This window comes from Gymnoscopelus microlampas, assembly GCF_963454915.1.
Source record: "Gymnoscopelus microlampas genome assembly, chromosome: 12".
NCBI classification, from domain to species: Eukaryota; Metazoa; Chordata; class Actinopteri; order Myctophiformes; family Myctophidae; genus Gymnoscopelus; species Gymnoscopelus microlampas.
Window position 1 is genome coordinate 27,140,945 of NC_139949.1, and position 21,008 is coordinate 27,161,952.

A 21,008-nucleotide genomic window follows, 5' to 3' on the forward strand; every position below is an offset into this window, starting at 1 on the left:
AGATGAAGACATTTCTGGATGAAAATATAAGTACAAGGAATGGAGGAACAATCTGTCCTAGACTGACCCTGGTCCTTGACATTTCTGGATAACTGTTACGCAACGCTTTGCGCAGGGTGTGTAATAGCTTTCATTGCATGGCTTTGTGTATATGGCTGGCTGGGCCAGCCAAAGCCTTTAAGGGGCCCTAAGCAGAATTTGTTTTGCCCCCGAATGAGAGAGTGAATTAATTTTGATTCAACTTTTGGCATTAATTTCAGCAAATGATAGGTGGTGGCAGAAGTTAGGCTAGATGTTTGGCAAACCATTCTGTTCTGAAACATGTCCTCATATAACATATTTCTCACATGTCATAAAGACTTCCTACTTTCACCTTTGTTGTCTATGCTTCATTACCCTGCTGCACCACAGGGGGGCAGTGAAAGATGTTTGCCTCCCATATTTGTTTTTTTTTACCTGAGTAGGGACCCCCAGCAGCGGGGTGTCCGGGGCCGGGCAGGGTGTTAGACGTCAGTGGTGGCGGTGGGGGCAGAGCCGCTGGAGGCGCAAACATATTGGGGTGATGATGATGATGTGGGTGTGGCGAGGACTGCAGGGCAGAGGGGAATCCGTGGGGAGTGTTCTGGTTAGCTGCCTGCGGCAGAGGGAAGGCGGAGGCTGCTGTGGCGGCTGCCGGAGGGGGCTGGTGGTGGTGGGGGAGGTGTGGGGAGGGGACGGGAGGCCCGTGGGGCTTGCTGCCTGGGGTGCTGCTCCGACTGCTACTGTGAATGTGGAAGAAAGAGAAAGAAAGAGAGAAATGAGACAGGTTAAGCCAGGCGTGATCAGTTGAGATTAACACTTGCTCCTCCACGTTGCCTTGTTCTCCATCTGTTCCAGCATCCAATCCCCAATACAGTGTTTTCACACCTCAACTGTCCTCCATTCACACGCACGCACGCACGCGCACACACGCACACACACACACACACGCACACACACACTTCACTCTCTAGAGCTTGGAGAATCCAGGGCATACAAGATGCACACGGAAAAAACAACAACAAAAAAAACACCACATTCGTAACACCCTCAGATGCAAATAACCACCGCTGGCAAACATAACAGAAAGAGCATCTGTCTTTGAACACAACTCTCGCTTAAACACTTCCTCCCGAGCCAGGTATCACACATGTGCATGGGAAATGGAAATGGGAGAGGGTGTATGTGTGCAAGCAAACAGTCTTTTGTAGTGTGTGTGTGTGTGTGTGTGTGTGTGTGTGTGTGTGTGTGTGTGTGTGTGTGTGTGTGTGTGTGTGTGTGTGTGTGTGTGTGTGTGTGTGTGTGTGTGTGTGTGTGTGTGTGTGTGTGTGTGTGTGTGTTTCCCCTGGGGATAGTCAGAGAGAGCTCTGCGTCTACCGCAATCCTTATGCTAAGCCCAAAAGCTCATTTGCAGTGCTCCTTCTCCGTCGTGGGCCCAACCCGTGATTATTCACAGTGGGTGCCCAGCCCTGCTGGCGTGTTGGCACACACAGGGGCCTGGCACTGAGAAAAGCGAGGAGCGCCAGCTCCCAAGAGCCTTGGAGGCAGAGCTGCTGTTGGGAGTCTGTAAGCCCAGAGCGAGCAATCCTGAAACCCGGAATTAATGGGGAGATAGAGCTCAGCCAAGCCTCAGTGCTTGACTACAGATAGGACACAACAGATTAAACATAGCCCTAAATCTCTCCCATTGCGGAGACTTTTTTCATAAAAGGTTGTGTGTACATACCGTATGATGAGCATGTTTTTACTCCAATTGGGACTTGGGAAATTTAAAGGCGCCCATAGCATGTATAGTTTCTAAAACATGAAAATTAAGGAAAAGAACAAAACAAAACTTTTTTATTACTCCACTCTACAATGGCAACTTCTGATTGTCCTTTATACATCATTTAGAAGAAATGGAGGCAGACATCTTGGTTAGAAGTAATGTTTGCCTCTGCTAAGCATCTACAGTAGGGATGGGATATCACGATTATTGTGACCAAAATAATAACGATTTACGATATTATCGCGACAATCAAAATATGCTTAAAACTCTTAAAATGACACTTTTGTTAACCACTTCTTGAACCCCAGCATCCATAGTCTGGGGGTGGAACATTTGCCAAAAAAAGTCACAAGCTCGCGTCGCGTTGCGATGGGTTGTGATGCGTTGTGAGCTTGTAGATCGGAACATTTGCCAAAAATAGCAAATCTACAAGCTACATAGTGTTGTTTGCTTTAGTTAGATGGGAGTAGAGAGGGAAGAAACTGAGGGCAGACTGGGGGAATGACTTGCAACACAGACCTCCAGCCAGAACCAAAGCATAGACGACGTTGCGATTATGGTCAACACACTTTCTAGTCAGCTACTGGTGGAGCCCACCTACATTATATACATTTTTGACATTAATGTGGATTAAAGAGAAATGTAATCCAGGGACATCCAGTCCGTACTCTATAAGTACAAATTCTCCATCAGGAACAAAAAAAAGTGAGACGACGCAAGTTTTGATTAAACAATGATATTGACGTTGTCTTTGACTGTTGGAGCTGGAGGCTATACTCAACCCAGTTGACAATGTGGGTGGTTAATGAATCACAGGCACTTAACGCTCAGTGTGAGTAGCCCTCCTCCTTCTAACAATCAGTGCTGCTGTTTGGCTGGGGGACTTTCAGCTTTCCCAGCAAGCAATTTACATACTGATAAGGCATCATGCATGCTTTGAGCTCAAGAGATGCTGTAGTATTTTCAAGTGCATGTGAATATGGAGGTTTTGTCTGGCCCTGTACTGCACTACAAAACCACCGCAGCAAAAAAACAACAACAAAAGAATATGATGTTCTTTTTTGCCTTAAAGCACCCCCACATACAGCAATAAAATTGAATGTTTTCAGTGAACTGATCTACATTTCCTTTTGCGAGATAAAAAAAGAGCATGGGTCCTTACCTGTGCCCGTTGAGATTGAGGCCGTTATAGGCAGACGGGGGCCGGGGGTGGCAGCGTGACGGGGGCCGATGAGGCCCTGCCTGGCTGGGATGTTGTTGGTGAGGGTTGTTGTGGGCCGGTAAGGCAGGGGACGGCGGGTGCGGTGGGTGCAAGTTGGGCGTCGGCGGAGGCCGGGGGTGGGACAGCGGTTCGGGTAGGTGCTGGGGCCGGGGAGGGGGGGCCGATGAGGGCTCTTGACCCTGGGCGAGAGGCAGGGCTGCAGGTGTCTGAGGCCTAGGGGGAGCCTCTGAACGCAGGGGCAAGTGGGCCGAGGACTGAGCCTGGGTCTGGGCGTGGCCGTTGGTCTGGCTCCGACGAGGGGGAGAGGGCAGAGTTAAGGGGGCCGATGTCTGAGGTGGGGGCGGTGGTAAGGATTGGACGGCCGGGTGGACCTGGGGCGGCAGGGGCTGCTGCTTGTTGGGGGTGCTGGCCGCAGGGGGCTGGGGGTCTCTGCAGCTCTCCTGGCTCCTTTCTTGACTGCGCTCTAGGCCTGAAACCTTGAGGAGGCTCGGGCCGTGAGGCTCCTGGGTGCCATTGGTGGAGAGCACATCAATGCCGAAATCTGGGGGGGGGGGGGAAGAGAAGAAAAGGAAGAGAATCAGTCGCTGAAAATCTGTCAACAATAAGCGTTCTTAAGACTGCTCATTTTGGTAGTTCATTTGAAAAAACGGTGAAACGCAGACGTGCTGATTTCCACTAACGAGTCAAGTGATTGTGAGATACATGCCAAATGAAATTAATGCTACTGAAAATTGAAACATCCGCGTCAAGGCTCTCAGGAAACGTCAACATGTGTTCACATCAATACTGCAGACGTCAGGCGCAGATGTTCAGCTCTCTGTCTGTGTGTGTGAGAGTGTATGTGTGTGTGTGTGTGTGTGTGTGTGTAATGAGCTTGTTCCTGTGAAAATGAAGACCGCAGATGAGCATTGTCTCTAACTCCAATAAGGATGCTGGTGGTGTGTGTGTTTGTGTGAGAGAGAGAGAGAGAGAGAGAGAGAGAGAGAGAGAGAGAGAGAGAGAGAGAGAGAGAGAGAGAGAGAGAGAGAGAGAGAGAGAGAGAGAGAGAGAGAGAGAGAGAGAAATGGGCCTTTTGTAGACACATCTAATTACTATGTTTGCTGTCTTGCTTGGTGCATGTGTTTGTTTGTGCACCATTGCTCTGTGCTGAGCGACAGCCTGACTACCTCATATACATACCGAGACATCCTGTTCATGGTAGCATCTGTGCCCATACAAACATCCATTCTATATTGTTACAGCTCATATCATGAGCACCTTACATATCGTCACTGTCAGGTGGAAACCTTGTATGTCCAAAACCATTACTTTTCAGGAAATGGCAAATTTTCATTTTCATGGAGGAACAGACGGCTCGGCCCCTAGAAGGCACGCTGTAAAAGATACCCACAATACATCAGTACCTCAGTGTGCACCTTTCCAGCAGTTCCAAGTGTCAAGTCAGAAACAAGTTTATATACCCAGTAGGGTTTATAATTATTGTTGCAATTGCTTAGAAAAGACACTAAGCAAAATGCAAAACATCTTGAATGTGAAATTTCAATTTGTTGAAAGTATCAGCCATTACAGTAGGAAACAGTATTCCTTCTATCACACATGCTCACCTAGCCTGCAAGGGAGAGAGATACTTAGGCTAGCTCTAGATGCCGAGTACTGACACATTGCACTGGTTAAGATTCACTCTCTAGACTTGTCTCATCATTTCTGCAGGTCAAACACCACACACGCACACTGTCCAATGACAGAACGTATAAGAATAGCAACGGCACAATTTGTAACGCTTGTAGAATAATAAGCTAATAAGCTCCATCCAGAGTATTTCTCTACAGTCAGCAGGGACCTCTTACAGAACAGAGTGCTCCGACATCAGCAGTCAGGTTGGCTGCTCGGTGCTGCTGAGGCAGAGAGGCTCATGGGGGATGACAGTGCATACATAAACTGTAATTAACTCACTCTGGGCCTCCGGGGATGGGACAGGAGTGGGAGCTCCTCCAGCCCCCAAGTGCAGTGGGATAAATCCTTTACTGGCAAAGAGCTCCAGATTGGGCCCCGATTCCCCCGGGCTAAAGCAGTGGCCAGCACTGCAGAGCTTGTATATCCTGGCAGGCTCGAGGTCTTTCACAGGGGGCCCTTGCTCTACCCTGCCCCCCCCCCCCCCCCCCCCACCCCCTTTCTGGGATTGAGCCACTGCTAACTCCCTTGGGGGTAGGAAACAGCTGAGCTAGCAGTAGCTGTATGGAAACCCCATCCATTAACATTGAAATGCTAAAAAGGGTATTAGTGGCCTCTGGCACATGTGACTTTGCACTTAAGGGTCATGGAAGGTAATGCCTAGTGCAAGATCACAATCGATATCTACAATAACAGCTATTGACTCCTGCTCTGGGCGGGAGAGCTGGCTGGGACATCTGCCAGCCTGACAGGAGACAAAAGGCACGCTTTGCCAAATTGAAGTGTGTGTGTGTGTGTGTGTGTGTGTGTGTGTGTGTGTGTGTGTGTGTGTGTGTGTGTGTGTGTGTGTGTGTGTGTGTGTGTGTGTGTGTGTATCTTTAAGTCTGTTAATTGTCTCAGCGCAACCACAAAGGAGGAAATGTGCACTCACTATGCAAGCGGAGAGGCTTCAATCTTCAAGGCTAACTAAACCGTACACGGAAATCTGTAATCTCCTCCTTGGCAGCTGGTACACATGGCCTGTCTCTCGTTCCCTTCACACCCGCCGATGAACAATGCACAGAAGGCCGCGCAACTCTTAAATCTGTAGCGCCACGTCAATCTCCTCCACTTACAGATGCCTCTACCACTCGACAGAGGCTGCTGCCGGCGAACAACCCTGAGATAACAGAGTAGAGGGAAGCAGAAATCCCCAAATCTCCCAACAACCTATACCTCCCCCCTGAGGACCGTGGGCTTGTTTTGAGAATGTGCTAACGCGCTAAAAAGAAGGTGTCTATTCTAGCCATAATGAAGACTCAAGGGTCGGGCGGAGTGCAAGAGAAAAGGAGAGAACTCCACTCCCTTCTCTCTCTCTCTCTGTCTGTCCCACGGGGGTTCATTTGTCAGTCTCCTTCATCCCTGGAAACAAATAAACGCAACTCCTGCTTGTTTTCTCGACGCATAGAGCCCCTACTTGCCCCCCTGCCATAATTTTCTTTATTATTCTTGGTTTGTATCCTGAACACGGTGCATGGTATATATTCGAATGGAGAATGAAGCCTGTTGGTAATTTACGGGGCAAAGCCAGGGGCTGGATGGGAGGAAGGGTATGCAGAAGGGATCAACGGGGTGTGCGTGTGCAGGAGAACCCTTCGTTAAGGCTGGCTGTCAGGGGACCCAGCGAGGGGCTTAAAAGAACAACTCATTATCCCAGGGTGAGACCTCTCTCGCAGCTCACAGCGCATTAACTGCACACATCCCCACACTCCCTTCCAGACCAATTTGACTTGCATCTTGTCGTGTGATTTAACACAGATATAAACTGAAACGTACTGTAGAGATTCAGTGCATTCAGTGCAGATGCAATGCTACAGTATAAATGATATGATATACAACATATTAAAAAAAAACATACATTTATTTGACACATTATCAATAAACATTTGTAAAGTACATCTGTCATGCCCAATACCAATTCATTCATTCTCGAACAGCCTTTGTTTTAACTCATCTTCCACTTACTGCATACAGTAGATAGACCATATAGGTCAGTAATTACCACGTAGGCTATTACCATACCACTCTGTATTCGATATTATTAGCATTTTCATTTGTGGACATTAGGGCAAATCCCTTATTTAAATCTCAGTCTGTGTACTATTCTATATTAAGGGGAGAGAAATATAAGACACGGCACATTAGTTTATATGGGGTTGAACGTAAGCAGATTAATGTAGCATATTATATTTTAATATGATCACTTGATATAGCCTGGCCAATATAAATAATTAACAAGCCAGCATTAACAGCAACTTTAAAAAAAGGGTTTCTGGCAGGCCAGCACAAAAAAAAAGAAAAAAAAAAACATTAGCTCCCACTCAACTGAGCTAAGCCAAAGGTACCCTGCCAATGTCCCCCCCCCCACCACCTCCCTAATTCCTGTGGAAGAGAGGAAGGTCCGACAGTTGGCCCAGGAGACACTCTGTGACAAATTGATGGCCACAGAAGCCTCTGGGACATCCCAAACCTTCAACCTCACCGTCACCCCTTCTCCTCATTCCTACTCAAAATAGCCCCCTAACACATTCTTGACACTCACACTCACTTATGGGATTGAATCCAGACAAGGGTCACATAGCTCCAATCACACAAAACCAACAAGCGAACGCATAGCACGACCAGCCTGACACCGAACCTCTGGCTCGTATGTACGCGTGTTTAAGATAGATCAAGTAGAAGTGCAGTGCAAATAAGGCTAATGGCTAATTTATAGTCTGTCATACCACGGTATAGGTGAGAGATCAGCATGGCCAAAGATAGGCGGACGCCGGGCGGTGCATCAGAGGTGAGAGTTGCTATGATCCACTCTGATCCACTCGGATAGGGATTAAAGGTTTTGAACGCTTGAGCCCCGATCAGTAGTTCTGGCAAAGAGCATCTGGCATCGCGAGACCAGGGTATAGGCAACCACATCTCCTCACAATGGGACATTCTGCATTGTGAGCTTGTAGAAGATCAGTTATTTTTCAAATGGCCGATATAGGGCTGAAGTGGTTAATGTATGTTTTGTGATAATAATCCAAATCTACAAAGTAACAAGTAAATAAAGTTTTCAAATAATTGTAGTGGAGTAAAAAGTACAATATTTGCCTCTGAGATGCAGTGGAGCAGAAGTAAAAGTACTCCAGTAATAAAATAAAATCCTCAAAATTTGACTTAAGTACAGTACTTGAGTAAATGTACTTAAGTTACTTTACACCACTGGCGGCGACAGGTCACCCTCCATGCCCGGCTTCCCACCCATAAAGCCAGATGCCTAGTCTCTGAGGCGGTGGGCAGGAACTTCACCCCTGCAACCACCCCAGCTATTCAATATCTTAACCCATTCAGTCCGGGAACGCGTACTGTGTCATTTTAGATTTGAGCTATAACCATTATTTTATGCTTTTGGGCTATTCAAAAATAGCAGATATACAAGCTCATAGCACGGCACCGAGTGCACGAGCTTGTAGATCTGCTATTTTTGAAAAATCTTGAACATTTTGTACAAATCTTTGAATTTATATGTAACAAACGAACAAACGAACATTTGTAACTCAAATCTTTGCTTCTGGGGGTCCCTGGAACAACATTTTTTACAAATGTTTGCTTTAAAAATATATATATATTCATAGATTTAAAAAAAAACGGCAGATCTACAAGCTCATGGCGCGGCTATGAGCTGGCAGATCTGCTTATTTTTGAATAGCCAAAGAAATCTAAAATGACAGAGTCATGCGTTCCCGGATTGAATGGGTTAACATTATATCCAGGAGCCGAGGAGGAAGAATGTCTACAATCCCCATGAAACTTAAATGACAGCTATAAAGGGTGGGCCGACATGGGTTAACGTAATGGAAGTGCTGAGGGTTGCATGACAGCTGTGCAACTGTTGAGAGCCTCCAGGAAACAGGTGCTTTAAGTCAGGAAGGGTTGGGGGGCTGGGCCTGGAAACACAGTGGACTGGAGGTAGTGGCGGGTCAATCATAAGCAAGCCATAATAGTGGATTCTGTTCTGTTCCTCGTGGATCCATAGTTACACCATTGGCTCTCAAAGTGGGGTCCGGGGACACCCATGGGGTCCTTGGGGAGGGTTCCAGGGGGTCCCCAGCAAAAGTAGTTAACATAGCACCATCCATTATACGTTGGATATGCAACAATAGCAGATCTACAAGGTCACCGCGCATCACTTCATGCCACGCTGCGCAAGCTTGTAGATCTGCTATTTTTTTTTTTTTGGGGGGGAAAATGTTGAATCATTTTGATTTTTTTTTTTACATAAATCTTCTCTTCTGGGGGTCCCTGACAAAACCTTTTCAGATGGGGGTCCGCGGGACAAATACATATCAGTCTGAGGGTCCATGGCCTGAAAACGTTTGAGAACCACTGCCATACACAACAAACGATGTAGATAACAGGTGGTTGATGCCAGCGAGTGTTTGTTTGTCCTATGCTGTGCCATGCTGTAACACATGTTAAGTGTATCTGGATAGAGGATGATGGGAAGAGCAAATCTGAGAGCACTGTCAAAGATGATTCATTTAGGAAGACGGCCCAACCGTCGCTTCGCCACTAGAGGCAAAGTGGTTCAATGGTCTCCTGTGAGTGTGTTACTGGGACAGAGAAAGGTTGATAACAAAGTGTTGATTCTCTCCTGATTTGTCTCTCTGAAAAAAAAAGCCATTTTAGCCACTTCAAAATGTTCTGAGGATTGTGTGGCTTGTGATGATAGGGTCCAATATTTAGTTCAGAGAACATCGGTCTAAAGAATCGTTCAGAACCCACGTCACGCAGAAACGGGAAGTTAAGGCCAGTTGGGGGCAGTCTTTATTGTTTTTGTCTTGGGCACTGTGTACACACACACGCACGCACGCACGCACGCACACACACACACACACACACACACACACACACACACACACACACACACACACACACACACACACACACACACACACACACACACACACACACACACACACACACACACACACACACACACACACACACACACACCCCTCCATTCCAATGTTCAATTTAGAAGGTCCAGAAAATACTTTCCCTTAGTCACATATCTGTGGTAGCAGAGAGTGTACACTGATTTATTAACGCATCTATCTATGGTCTATGATAGGACAAAACAACCTACATTTAGGGAGAAGAGCTGACAGGCCTATAAATCCCTGTGCCGTCTGTCACAGCTGACAGGGTCCTTCAAAGTAGCTCTCATTCTCGGCGTCTCTCAGACTCCCCACGTTTCCCTTGCTCTGTCAGTTATTCTCCACCCACTCCCCCAGTTGTGCGGCAGTAAGCAAGATTCTGCCCAAGCCGCTCACACATCACGTCACTCTCCCAGAGCTCTCTTGGCAACAGTTTCCCCACGATTCAGCCAACAGCCAACACTGAGCCTTCTGAGACCACAGTACAGGGCTGGGTCATAAGAAAAACATCGTTCAAACGACAAATAATACTTAATAAACGATGTAGGGCTGCAGCAGTTCACTTTCACTTTACAATTTTAATCAAATGAATCAATTTAATCAATGATGAAAAATAATGATTTTTAATAATCGATTTTCAAAAATACCAAAACTAGCCAAGCTTATCGGCTATTTTTGCATGGCACCATTGTGCGATTAAGTAAAACAGGGCTAAAGTGGTTAATCAGACTTTTCACGTTGATTTGTTGATATTTAACCATTTACAAAAATAATGTAAAATACGCTATTTGATTAATTGAAAAAGGAATTGATACACAAATTGCAACAGAAATAATCAAGTCGCAGCCCTAAAATGAGCCACTGAGTTTGCTTTCAAGCTTTCCAGCTCCACTTCCAATCACGCTCATAAACAATGGCTGTGTTGTTTTGGGAGGCTACGGTTCTCTCCCTTCATGTCACTCTTCCTCTCTGCACACTTATCCTCAGCCGAAAACAAAGGAATAAATAAATACAGGGAGTCAGTATGTTTGCTCAAGTCAAATCAATTAAAGTACACATTGAGTGGAACAAAGCCTGCACGATGAGAATTCCATCTTGCATTTGTATGTCTGTGTAAACATTAATTATAATCAGAGTCTCCCTCTGTGATGGGGTTTGGGCAAGGTTGAGCTGCTGCATTTTCAAATTCTCACATAATGAGAAAGGCCTTCAAAAAACAGGCTGAATTATTCACTGAAAGGTTTCTATGTATAATTTAGACTTAACATATTTGTGTGCACATTTTAAACAAACATTTAGTTTCAGTCATATTCATGTGTGTGTGTTGAGCACAGCCCCTTGATGAACATAAATGAATAAATGTTCAAATAATATGTACGGCAAAACTGAACCTCCCTAAAGATAGTCTTTGCCAAACCTCACTTAAATGCAATAGGTGATTTGGCGCACTCTTCTCTAAATGTAATGATAACAATAAACAAGGCATCATTAACTCTAACGAAAGAGAACTGGCTCATAAGCCACTCATTATCCTCAGCAAAGAAAGACAATCTGCCCAGAAAATGTATCATTAAATGTTCTCTAATGGTCACATCTAGCCTGGTCTTAAGGCACTTTTATATCACAGCTATCCTACAGTATATTAAAATTGGCTTAAGGGAGGATATATGGGCATAAAAGGGACAAGGACTGACAGATACAAAGATCTGGTTGTCCACATCCACAGATCCGACCGCTATGCCACCATATATGGTCATGTGCATATGGGACCGACCGACTTCAAACTTGGCGTGTGCAGCGGCAAGGACTCGATGGAGTGCGGTGCCCGCCGTCGAGTATTTCGGCTATCCAGTTGTCCAGAACCACAGAACCACAGAGCCAACCAATATGCCCATATATGGACATTCCAATATCATATATATATATGGATCTCCATATATGAGCATAAAAGGGACAAGGACTGACAGATAGAGATGTCCATATATGGGCATAAAAGGGACACAGGTATACAGAGGTACAACAGATACTTTGACATAGCCCCCACTATGATTCAGACATCTCTAGTAACTCTCTAAACCTAAGTTGTATGTTACAAAGCAAGAGCATTGTTTAGCTGCATTTTATATATTTACAAATCATGTACACATTGTCTCGACCAGGATTACATTACATATTCGTTTGGATGTGGGAGAAAGAAATGTAGGCACTAAAACCTCGATGAATAGCAAACATTTTGTAAATCTCCACATAATTTGTTCCGTTCACAGTTCATAAAATCTGACCACAGGTCACTAAATCAGCCATATATATATTTTTTTAAGACTTCAGCTTCTATCCTTGGTCTGGAAACAGTTAGACCAAGCTGGGGGAAAAATAAACAAACATGAAAAACGTACTCCTCTATCTTCATATTTAGTTTGACAACAAAATTAGCCGTTGTAATTGAGCAGCAAGTGTTGACGATGGGCTGACCTCAGGAGTAGTGTAGACAGCATATGTTCCCCACAGACCTCCTTGGTGAGGGAGCGGGCTTTGTTTATTTGTTCTTAATGAAGCCTGCAGCCGTGTTAATGGCAGACATCTTTAACAGATCTCTCCCGCACAGAGGAAGAACAACAAACACCAGGCTGCTTTTCCCTCTCTCTCTCTCTGACGCACGCGCGCACACGCACACAACACAGAAGGCCCTCAGTCCCTGTTCTGAGACCCACTGAGCTAATATACATCATGGAGTTATTTTTTCTTCTCTTTGTCCCCTCCTCCTCTGTGTTGCTTCTCTTCCTCTGGGTCAGAACCGAATACTCCAGAGAGTCTGAGCATCTCTCAGGCTCCTCTCCTTTCAGGATGAGCTATTTCTCCAGAAGGACAGGGAAAACCCTGGAGTTCATATTAGTGGATGACATCTGAGCTCAACTCCCCTGTGTCCAGGCTGAATGGTGTGTGTGTGTGTGTGTGTGTGTGTGTGTGTGTGTGTGTGTGTGTGTGTGTGTGTGTGTGTGTGTGCACGCATCCATTAAAGAGATTGTTTGTGAGGACAACCCTAATGCCCAAATACTCCTCTCGATAGCACCAAATGTGGACTCAGTCCATGGCGCCAAAAAAGTCTGCATGTCTATCAAGGGATTATTTTTTTATGCTGCTTAACAACCCACCACAACCCACCTTTCCCCGAGGGTTCAATACTGACATTTGTGGAGGAAGTAGTTTATCCTACGGCTCCTGTCTGCTATCCTAAAAAGCTACAGGCTGATGAAATGTTTACAAATACGATGGCACAGGGCAGAAATCCCGTGATGACCACTTTTAGTTTTGAGTTGCCAGTCCACTGGAAAGCTTAAAGCTTCATGTCGGGTAACCTTAGCCGGGACCAGCGTTCACACTGATCTCATAGCTAAAGCCCCCAGAGAATCCCTAGTCTATTACCTCTCTTATCCCTCCCTTCCTCTGGTCTGAAGACTTTAACAGCATTAGCTGCTCCAAGAGCAGTAACACCATGCACCGCGATACGCCTCGTGTCTCCAGAGTGTCGGCACAGCCCGCAGCAATGCGTTCACAGTGCACAGGCATGCGTGTTGGACATGCCCCAGATGGACGCCCGGGGGCTGGAGGGAGCTGACAGTGATGGACGCTCCCCTGCTGGCCCTCCCAGACTCTCTCTATCATGTCAGTATAGCACTCTAAAGGCAGAGACATGGGGCATGGGGGGGCGTCGGGTTACAAATCCTGGACGTCCCGCCATGCGGAGGGTCGTGGACTGGGGCTGTTTTATGAGTTGCTACCTGCCCGGGTGGTGTTCGGTGGAAGCTAAACAGAAATAAAGAGGCGGGGCTTCTTTTGAGCGGGCCAAACTATTCTGGTTACGAGGGTGCGACATGTGTAGCCTTTCGGTGAGAAAGCCAGGCAACGCAATGATATCACCTCACAGTAACACACACCCGGCGCTTTAACGAGTGGTGATCAAGGAAAAGGGCAAAGTAGGTAGGGGGGAGCAGGGGGTGGGCAGAGTGTTAAGCCTCTCTCTTAACATCTATATTTCATGCCAATCTCATTTTGTTTATGAATTTTGTTTGACAAGCATGAAGGCAAACATATTAAATGTAAACATAAACACGGATCATACAGTGTGCGTGAGCAGCGGTGATGTCATTGTGTGCACCCGTTTGTTCTCGGGCGTGTCTGTCTGTGGTGTGCCAAAGTTAAATTTCTGCTTCTTCGGCCAAGATAGATTTTGTGTTTGATCCCTTGCAAAATGGCAGCAATCTAGTATAATTGGGCCTTGGAAGCCACTGACTGTTCCAAGCTCCTATGACAGACATGTAGCCATGTGAGAGGCCCCCTAAAACCACATAGGATAAGGACTCACACATGCACAAAGTGTGAGTGGGTCCAAGAGAGAGAGAAACAGAACGAGGATACCAGGGAGAAAATGAATATGAATAAAGACAGGTGAGACATGTAAAAATAAAGAAAAAAAAGAACAAATAAACATGAAGCATGCAATAGCAAGAGAGGGAATGAGAGAGACAGATGGAAAAAGAGAGAGGGCGAGAGAGAGAGATTTGCTTCATCCCGGCGTGTTTCCTACCTTGCTTCCTATCCATCCTTTTATCATTCATATTGTGTGTGTCTGGGGCCAATGTGCTCTGTCTCTTCTCTCTGGATTCATAATGAAGCCGTTTACCAACAAGAGCGCAAAACAGTAACGTTCCTCCACCCACAGCAGCTCTGGTTACTGCCAGCTCCCATATAACGGCTCCACAAGCGCCTGTGCCCTCGCTCTCTCACTTCTCCTTACGACTCACTTCTCGCCCCGCCAGCATGTGGAAAATCTGCTGCCGCCTTGCTTGGGACACCTTAACATGGCAACCCCCCCATCCTCTCTCCGTGTGCAAATGAGGATATGTGCAGTGGCTGCTGGGAACGGTGATGTAGGTAGTGTCTCATTTCCAGACCCCAGCAAAGCCAGCTATAGCCTCTCAGTAGAGAACAAATCTTTATATATCCCTGAGGGTATGAGGTCAGGCTGGAGGGATCGTAACGGGAGATGCCGCGGGGTCAGGCACTCGATGACGGGCACGCTGGCACAGGTGCCCACAGGGGAGACAGAGCGCGCGAGAGGGAGGGAGGTCCAATCCGATGATCCAAATTGCTCCTACTGGCTGGCACTGCGGGGCAGCCCTCAGGGGGGCACTCATTACCCGCGGCTGATGGATCCTCCACAGCTTTGCCTGTCGAGCACACATACTCTCTGTGGCTTTGAAATAACAGCAGTGTGCAATGGAGGAAGCGATCGGTCGCCGCTCGCTGTCACGGTGGTGTAAAACTACACCCAGAGACAAGGCAGCTGTTGGAGTGGGCCAGAACGTTTGACCTCAAACATGTCATGTGTAAGTACCCTTGCTGATATGACATCTCACAAGACCTGATCTCTGTCTCTCCCTACTGCTGGTGAAGAGTGAGAAATGGTAGGTGGCCCTTCCCCGTGGAAGCTTGTCTGTGTGTGTGTGTGTGTGTGTGTGTGTGTGTGTGTGTGTGTGTGTGTGTGTGTGTGTGTGTGTGTGTGTGTGTGTGTGTGTGTGTGTGTGTGTGTGTGTGTGTGTGTGTGTGTGTGTGTGTGTAGATCCCCTGGGAAAGAGAGAGGGAGGTACTGTGTGTAAGTCTGAGGGGAGGCTGCAGTCCTCTATCAGTCATTAGTAATTCACAGGCTGGTCTCACAGACAGACTACAGTACACTGACAAATTCAAACCTCACAACCAGACCACTACTTGGACTACAGACACTAAGCACTGGTACAAACTGAAACAATTAAGGACTGATGATGTTCAGGAATCATACTCAACAATTTAGTCCATGTCCAGTACATGACAAATCAATATTTCTGTATCTGAGAATGTTTCTTTATCTGTGACAAGAGAAGAATGGAGTGCAAAATATAAAGCTCACTGTGAAGAACTTTTCAGGACAGGAAGAAGTCAATAAATGGAATTAATGCATCAAAACATGGCTTCTATAATGGAATAAATAGATGGAAAGTGATTTAACTGCTAGTCAATATGAACCGGCGCAAAGCTGGGGTATTTGAAATCAACTAAGACCCCATAGTACACATCAACACAACTAAATGTGTATCACGACACACTGACTTGCATTGTGCTGCAACAACATGTGTTCCTTGTCAGTCAATGGTGGGCTGGCAGCTCAGGGAACAATAGACAATTGCCAACATCAAACGCTCACAGGCTTCTAATGTATCTCAATCATTGTCACATGCTCGTAAAAAGCAAATCTTCCCCATAAAAACATGCACGCCATACACTCTCTCCATTGTCACACAAAATGAACACACATTTTACAAGTTTACAGGTCAAAGTGCTACCTTGATCGCAGTGTGTTTGTAGTGTAGTTTTCCTCCATTGAGCCCCAGCAGCCTGTCAGCTAAACCCGGCGGACTGTACCAAATCGGACCATGGGGGTGACCTCTAACTGTACAGATGACACCAACGAAGTGGTAGACCACTCTCCCTCTTTCCCCGTTTTGAGACACTCCACAGGCAACGTCAAAGCTCTGCTCCTCAGTGGTGTCGAGCGGAGAAAATAGCTGTTTCTTTCTCTCTCTCTCTCTCTCTCTCCGTCTCTCCTCCCCCATTTCCCTCTGTTGATCTGTTTTAGCCACAGGGCACTGTATTGTAGAGTAACTGATTTGCTGCAATAAGGAGAGTGACAGCTCGGGCTGACACACTGACACACCGCAGGATTTCACTGGGGAAGACAGGCACTGATGGCCGGGGTAGAGATATCTTTCCCCGGAGAGTCATCAGTCTGGGGCCTCTTTCAAAGCCAAATGGGGCCAAACTGGTCTTTACGCTTCGGCGCCGAAGGTGCAACACGCTCACAAGGATCAGATTCAACACAGCCTGAGAGAGAGGCCGTTAAAATTATATTACGAAAGCTACTTCCTAACAGAATAATAACGTGACTGCATGAGGTCGAGTTCCTTGAAAAATCCGCTCGAGTATCAATTCACACGCAACCTTTTCAGCATTACTGGACAGCACGTTACCGTGCTGGAGTTTATGCGTGTGTGGCGGCTCTGTAAAGTACCGTCTCATTACCCCCGTGGTCAGGTTTCACAGTGCAGAGCAATTAGCGGCAGACCCAGGGTGGAGAGGGCAAGAACACAGACCATGGGTTGGTAATGGTCCCCCCTCCCTCGAGCCATCCTTCCATTACATCATCTCCGTTGTCTGTTGTTATCTATCTAGCCGTCTACATACAGTAGCACGATCCGGAGTGTTAATGAGTTAAATTAACAATGTATCCATCCGACCATCTATCTATCACAACTATCTATCTCTCTCTACTCACTGGTCCTCTCTCTCTCTCCATGTTTACTTGCTTCAAGCTCGGCCTCGTCCAACCTACCCCCACAAATTAGCCAGGGGCTGCAGGGCCAAGGCTTTGACGGTGATGAGCTTTGGCTGTGGGACTGCTACCCTTGGAGAGGGGAGGCTGGCTGGTGCAGGAGAGCTTCAGAGAATAAGAGGGGTGGGTGGGGGGCTTAAGCCTGAGCTGTTTATTTGAACTGTGCGGAGTCGTCCAAACAGTCAGCTGCTTTGCTGCTCCCTCAACAAGCCCCTGAGTTTAGGCTAGGACCAGCGGCGGCGGCGAGAGGACAACCTGATATCTCCCATTGGACAGCGGCCGCCCTGCGGCTTGGGTTACGGAGAGGAACAATACAGCCTCTGTCCACGGACTCCTTCCTCGGCGGAGGCGTATAGATGCAGACAGGCCCGCTAGTGTCAGGCCTGGCCATGGGATTCATACATCATAACACCACACATTGCACGCCGACTCAAGCACAGGGCTTATGGGGAGGAGGGGGGCTTCCAAGCACGAGTTTCCTAACTTCACCTCCAAATGGCCCAGCGGACCCCCCTCACCCCTAAATGCATGCTAAGAGCAAAAACAGACCTACAGCCCATACCAATGCAATGGCCCGTTTACTCTCGCCTTGATCGGTCTGGCTTCTCTGGAGAAAAAAAAAGAAAAGGAGCAAAAAAAGAGAAGCACCCTCTCTGGGATGTCGGTTTTTGAACGACAGTGTTTACACTAAAACCTGACACGTGGAATAAAGCGGGGACGCTGGAACCCCCGAAATCATATAGCTCCCGCCAGGGCCCGGCCTAATCTTTAACAGATGGCGACAGGCCGGAGAACGTTGATGCGTTTGGGCAGGCTTCTAAGAACCGGGGCCAAAAGCCAGAGATGTTGAACCAATGGATGGTGATAAAAAGGAACATTTTGCAGTTCGTTGGGTTTTGTTTATATCAAATGCACAAGCTTTAAATTTCCTTTCCAATAACTTTACACACACACACACTGTCACACACACACACACACACACACACACACACACACACACACACACACACACATGCTTGACTGAACCATAACCACATCCTCACGGCACTATCTTCTCAAATATCATAATATAGCCAAGCGTTCATTCCAGCAGTAGGGGGCGATGTTGTTCTGGTGTTTTGACACTAATAGCCCTCTCCATTACGGTTGTCTAGGACTCACAGCTCCCCACTCCATCTACTCTGTGGCATGTATACATGAATGAACTCTGGGTTGGGATAAATGAAATCCAGGCAGAGCTGTGATCTGGGGGCAGGACTGTTGGCCCAGAAACACATGTGAGGTTAACTGTGTCTGTGGAGAGGCCTGGGCTGCCATAAACATACCTGGATCCTGCTCTGCAGTCTGCTCTAATGTGTCCAGGAGCCCACCGGAGCTTTATTTCTGCCCTGCATATTTATGAGAACCAGAGAGGAGGTGAGGGGGTAACCTCTTCTCTTAACCCATTAAGACCGGGAACGCATCTGTGCCATTGTTTGATTTGAGCTAAAAAGCAGTATTTTACACTTTGGCTATTCAAAAATAGCAGATCTACAAGCTCATAGCTTTTTAACTCAAATATTTGCTTCTGGGACCCACTGGAACAACATATTTTGAGATCGGGGTTCGCGGCCAAATACATATAATTTTGGGGGTCCTTGACATGAAAAAGATTGAGCACCACTGATATAGAAACATAGGTTTTTCAGAATACTGTTGGGATTTAGGAGACATGTAGAATCGGCTTCAGGTCTTAAAGGGTTAAGGGAACAATTAAAGCCTTACTTTCATCAATCCTGGCCAGAGACCTCCTTCTCTCTCGTGCTGCCAGCCATGTTCTAGCTTTAGGTGCCTTCTATTATGTCTTTCAATCTCAAAGCACAAGTGTTAACACTTTTCAGCCTCATGACCCCTGAACCTCTTCTCTGAGGGAACCAGGATGGATGGATTCTCCCACCCTACATTTTTCCCTTTCTGAAGACACACCACATTTCCGAAGCTCAAGCAGACAGTGTGTAAACCACAAAGACTGATTTCTCAGCTTCTCTGGAACCAAAAAGATTCCTACAGTCACAGTCAAGGATTATAACAATTACGACATTGGGTCATTGGGGTTCAATGTGTTTCATGCATGAAAGGGCTTCCATATGGAGGGTGATTGTGGCTGCATAGTCCAAATATAAGCAAGAAAACGTAATGGCTATGAATGAATGTCACGCATTTACGCATTTTATTTAGTAGAAGCATCAACAGTGTCACATTGCACACCTGTGCTGTATCTTTACCTAGTTTTGTGATCTAAGATTTGGCCTTTGTATATATTTTGTTGTGACTTGTGTAGAGCTTTTGTTGATTACTTCTCTGTTGTGACCTCATGCGTCTCTGACTGCTAAAACATCCCACAATTTCCAGGAGTTAATAGCTTAATCTGGAACCATAAAATCCATAGCGGGTGTCTCTTTAAACAAAAATGCCTATTGAGCAGCGCTATGGTACATTTAATATCCAGCTTGCCCTCATCAGCTGTATATAAAAGACCAAATCCTGCTTCACACCGCTTAGAGCAATGCCACCCTTGGGGTGAACCATTTTACGGTGAACAGTAATCGCAAGCCCATAAATCTTATCCACTGTGTTAATCCCATCACATCGGAGTACATGTGTCTGCAAAGCTGCTATGGCCGTATTTCTGGGATAGACCCCTCAAGTCATTTATGAGGATTTAAATCAGCCTGTCACACTGACATCATGTGTCAGTGGTTAGTTAACATTTTAAAATGGAGATTTTTGGAGGCAGTGTTATGGAAATGGCTGGAGGGAAAAGACCTTGGCAAAGACACAACCTGCAGCGCCTATGGCCTTGACAAGTAAACAAGCTTTAGTCATACAAAGAAATTGTAGACAATTCCACACGGATTATGTTGTGCACGCGCACGCACGCACGCACACACACACACACTCACACACACGCACGCACACTCACACACACGCATGTACACCTAAGCCACCATGAGGCCTCATTAGAAAGAGCGGCTTTCTCCCCCTCTTTGGCAATGTCACCTCTACCGCAGGGACCACAGACTGACACAGGCATAATTGGCCTGAACAAACCAACAGTGTACAGGGAATGCCTTGGTCCTGATGGCGTCGTGTATGTGTGCCTCTGTGTGTGTGTGTGTGTGTGTGTGTGTGTGTGTGTGTGTGTGTGTGTGTGTGTGTGTGTGTGTGTGTGTGTGTGTGTGTGTGTGTGTGTGTGTGTGTGTGTGTGTGTGTGTGTGTGTGTGTGTGTGGCACTGTGACCCTGTTAATGTAGCACCGTTGGGAGGAGAGTGGCTGATGTCACATTGGATCAGTGCATGTTGGTGGCGGTGATGCTGGTGGTGGTGGGGGGGGGGGGGGGGGGTAGGACCTCCCCCTGAGATAGACAGAGTGGTGCTTTCATCACCTCCACCGGTCTATAATGTCTCCGGTCTCCACCATCAATCATACACACGTCAGTGACGCCCCAGAGGCAGCACTTCAAAATGACTATATAAGGAACCCACATACCAAAACTCTAGGCTTATGGCTCTCTCAATTTGAAACGTTTACTCCATTGCAGGAAACATGCAATGTGTTCCCTGCCCGCTCATTACGTCTCACCAAATTACCATGCGCAATTAAAAGGTACAAATACACTGGTAGGGCTGATTGCAGTTCATCAAGTCATGCTCTTTACTCCTCAACTAAGTCAAAGAGAACTTGTGCGACCATCTCATCATCAGCCCCAATATTGTCTTTGTAACCAAAGATAGTATGTCACAATAAACCAAGACTGCTTACATAAATCCAAAATCTTTACATAGACCAGTACAGTATACGCCTTAGACCGCTATACCTCTGGGATCTGAGAGAAACAGGCCCGTACAGTATACGGTTACTTACCATTCAACCGTGACTGCTAAAACGACACATATCTCAGTGTGG

General features: G+C 46.7%; 1 protein-coding gene across 5 annotated transcripts in view; it reads right to left on the reverse strand.

Annotated features, from left to right (window-relative positions):
- Positions 1-21,008, reverse strand: part of auts2a (activator of transcription and developmental regulator AUTS2 a) — a gene marked incomplete at its 5' end in the record, with an annotated part of 367,489 nt that overhangs the window by 13,552 nt on the left and 332,929 nt on the right. For 3 of the 5 annotated variants that reach the window (XM_084075032.1, XM_084075030.1, XM_084075033.1), the window contains 2 exons: positions 457-761; positions 2,949-3,549. In XM_084075032.1, coding sequence (XP_083931158.1) covers positions 457-761; positions 2,949-3,549 — 906 coding nt within the window. Of the gene's footprint in view, positions 1-456; positions 762-2,948; positions 3,550-14,225; positions 14,493-21,008 lie in introns of those variants that run through there. The other 2 variants (XM_084075034.1, XM_084075031.1) reach the window with 2 other exon arrangements.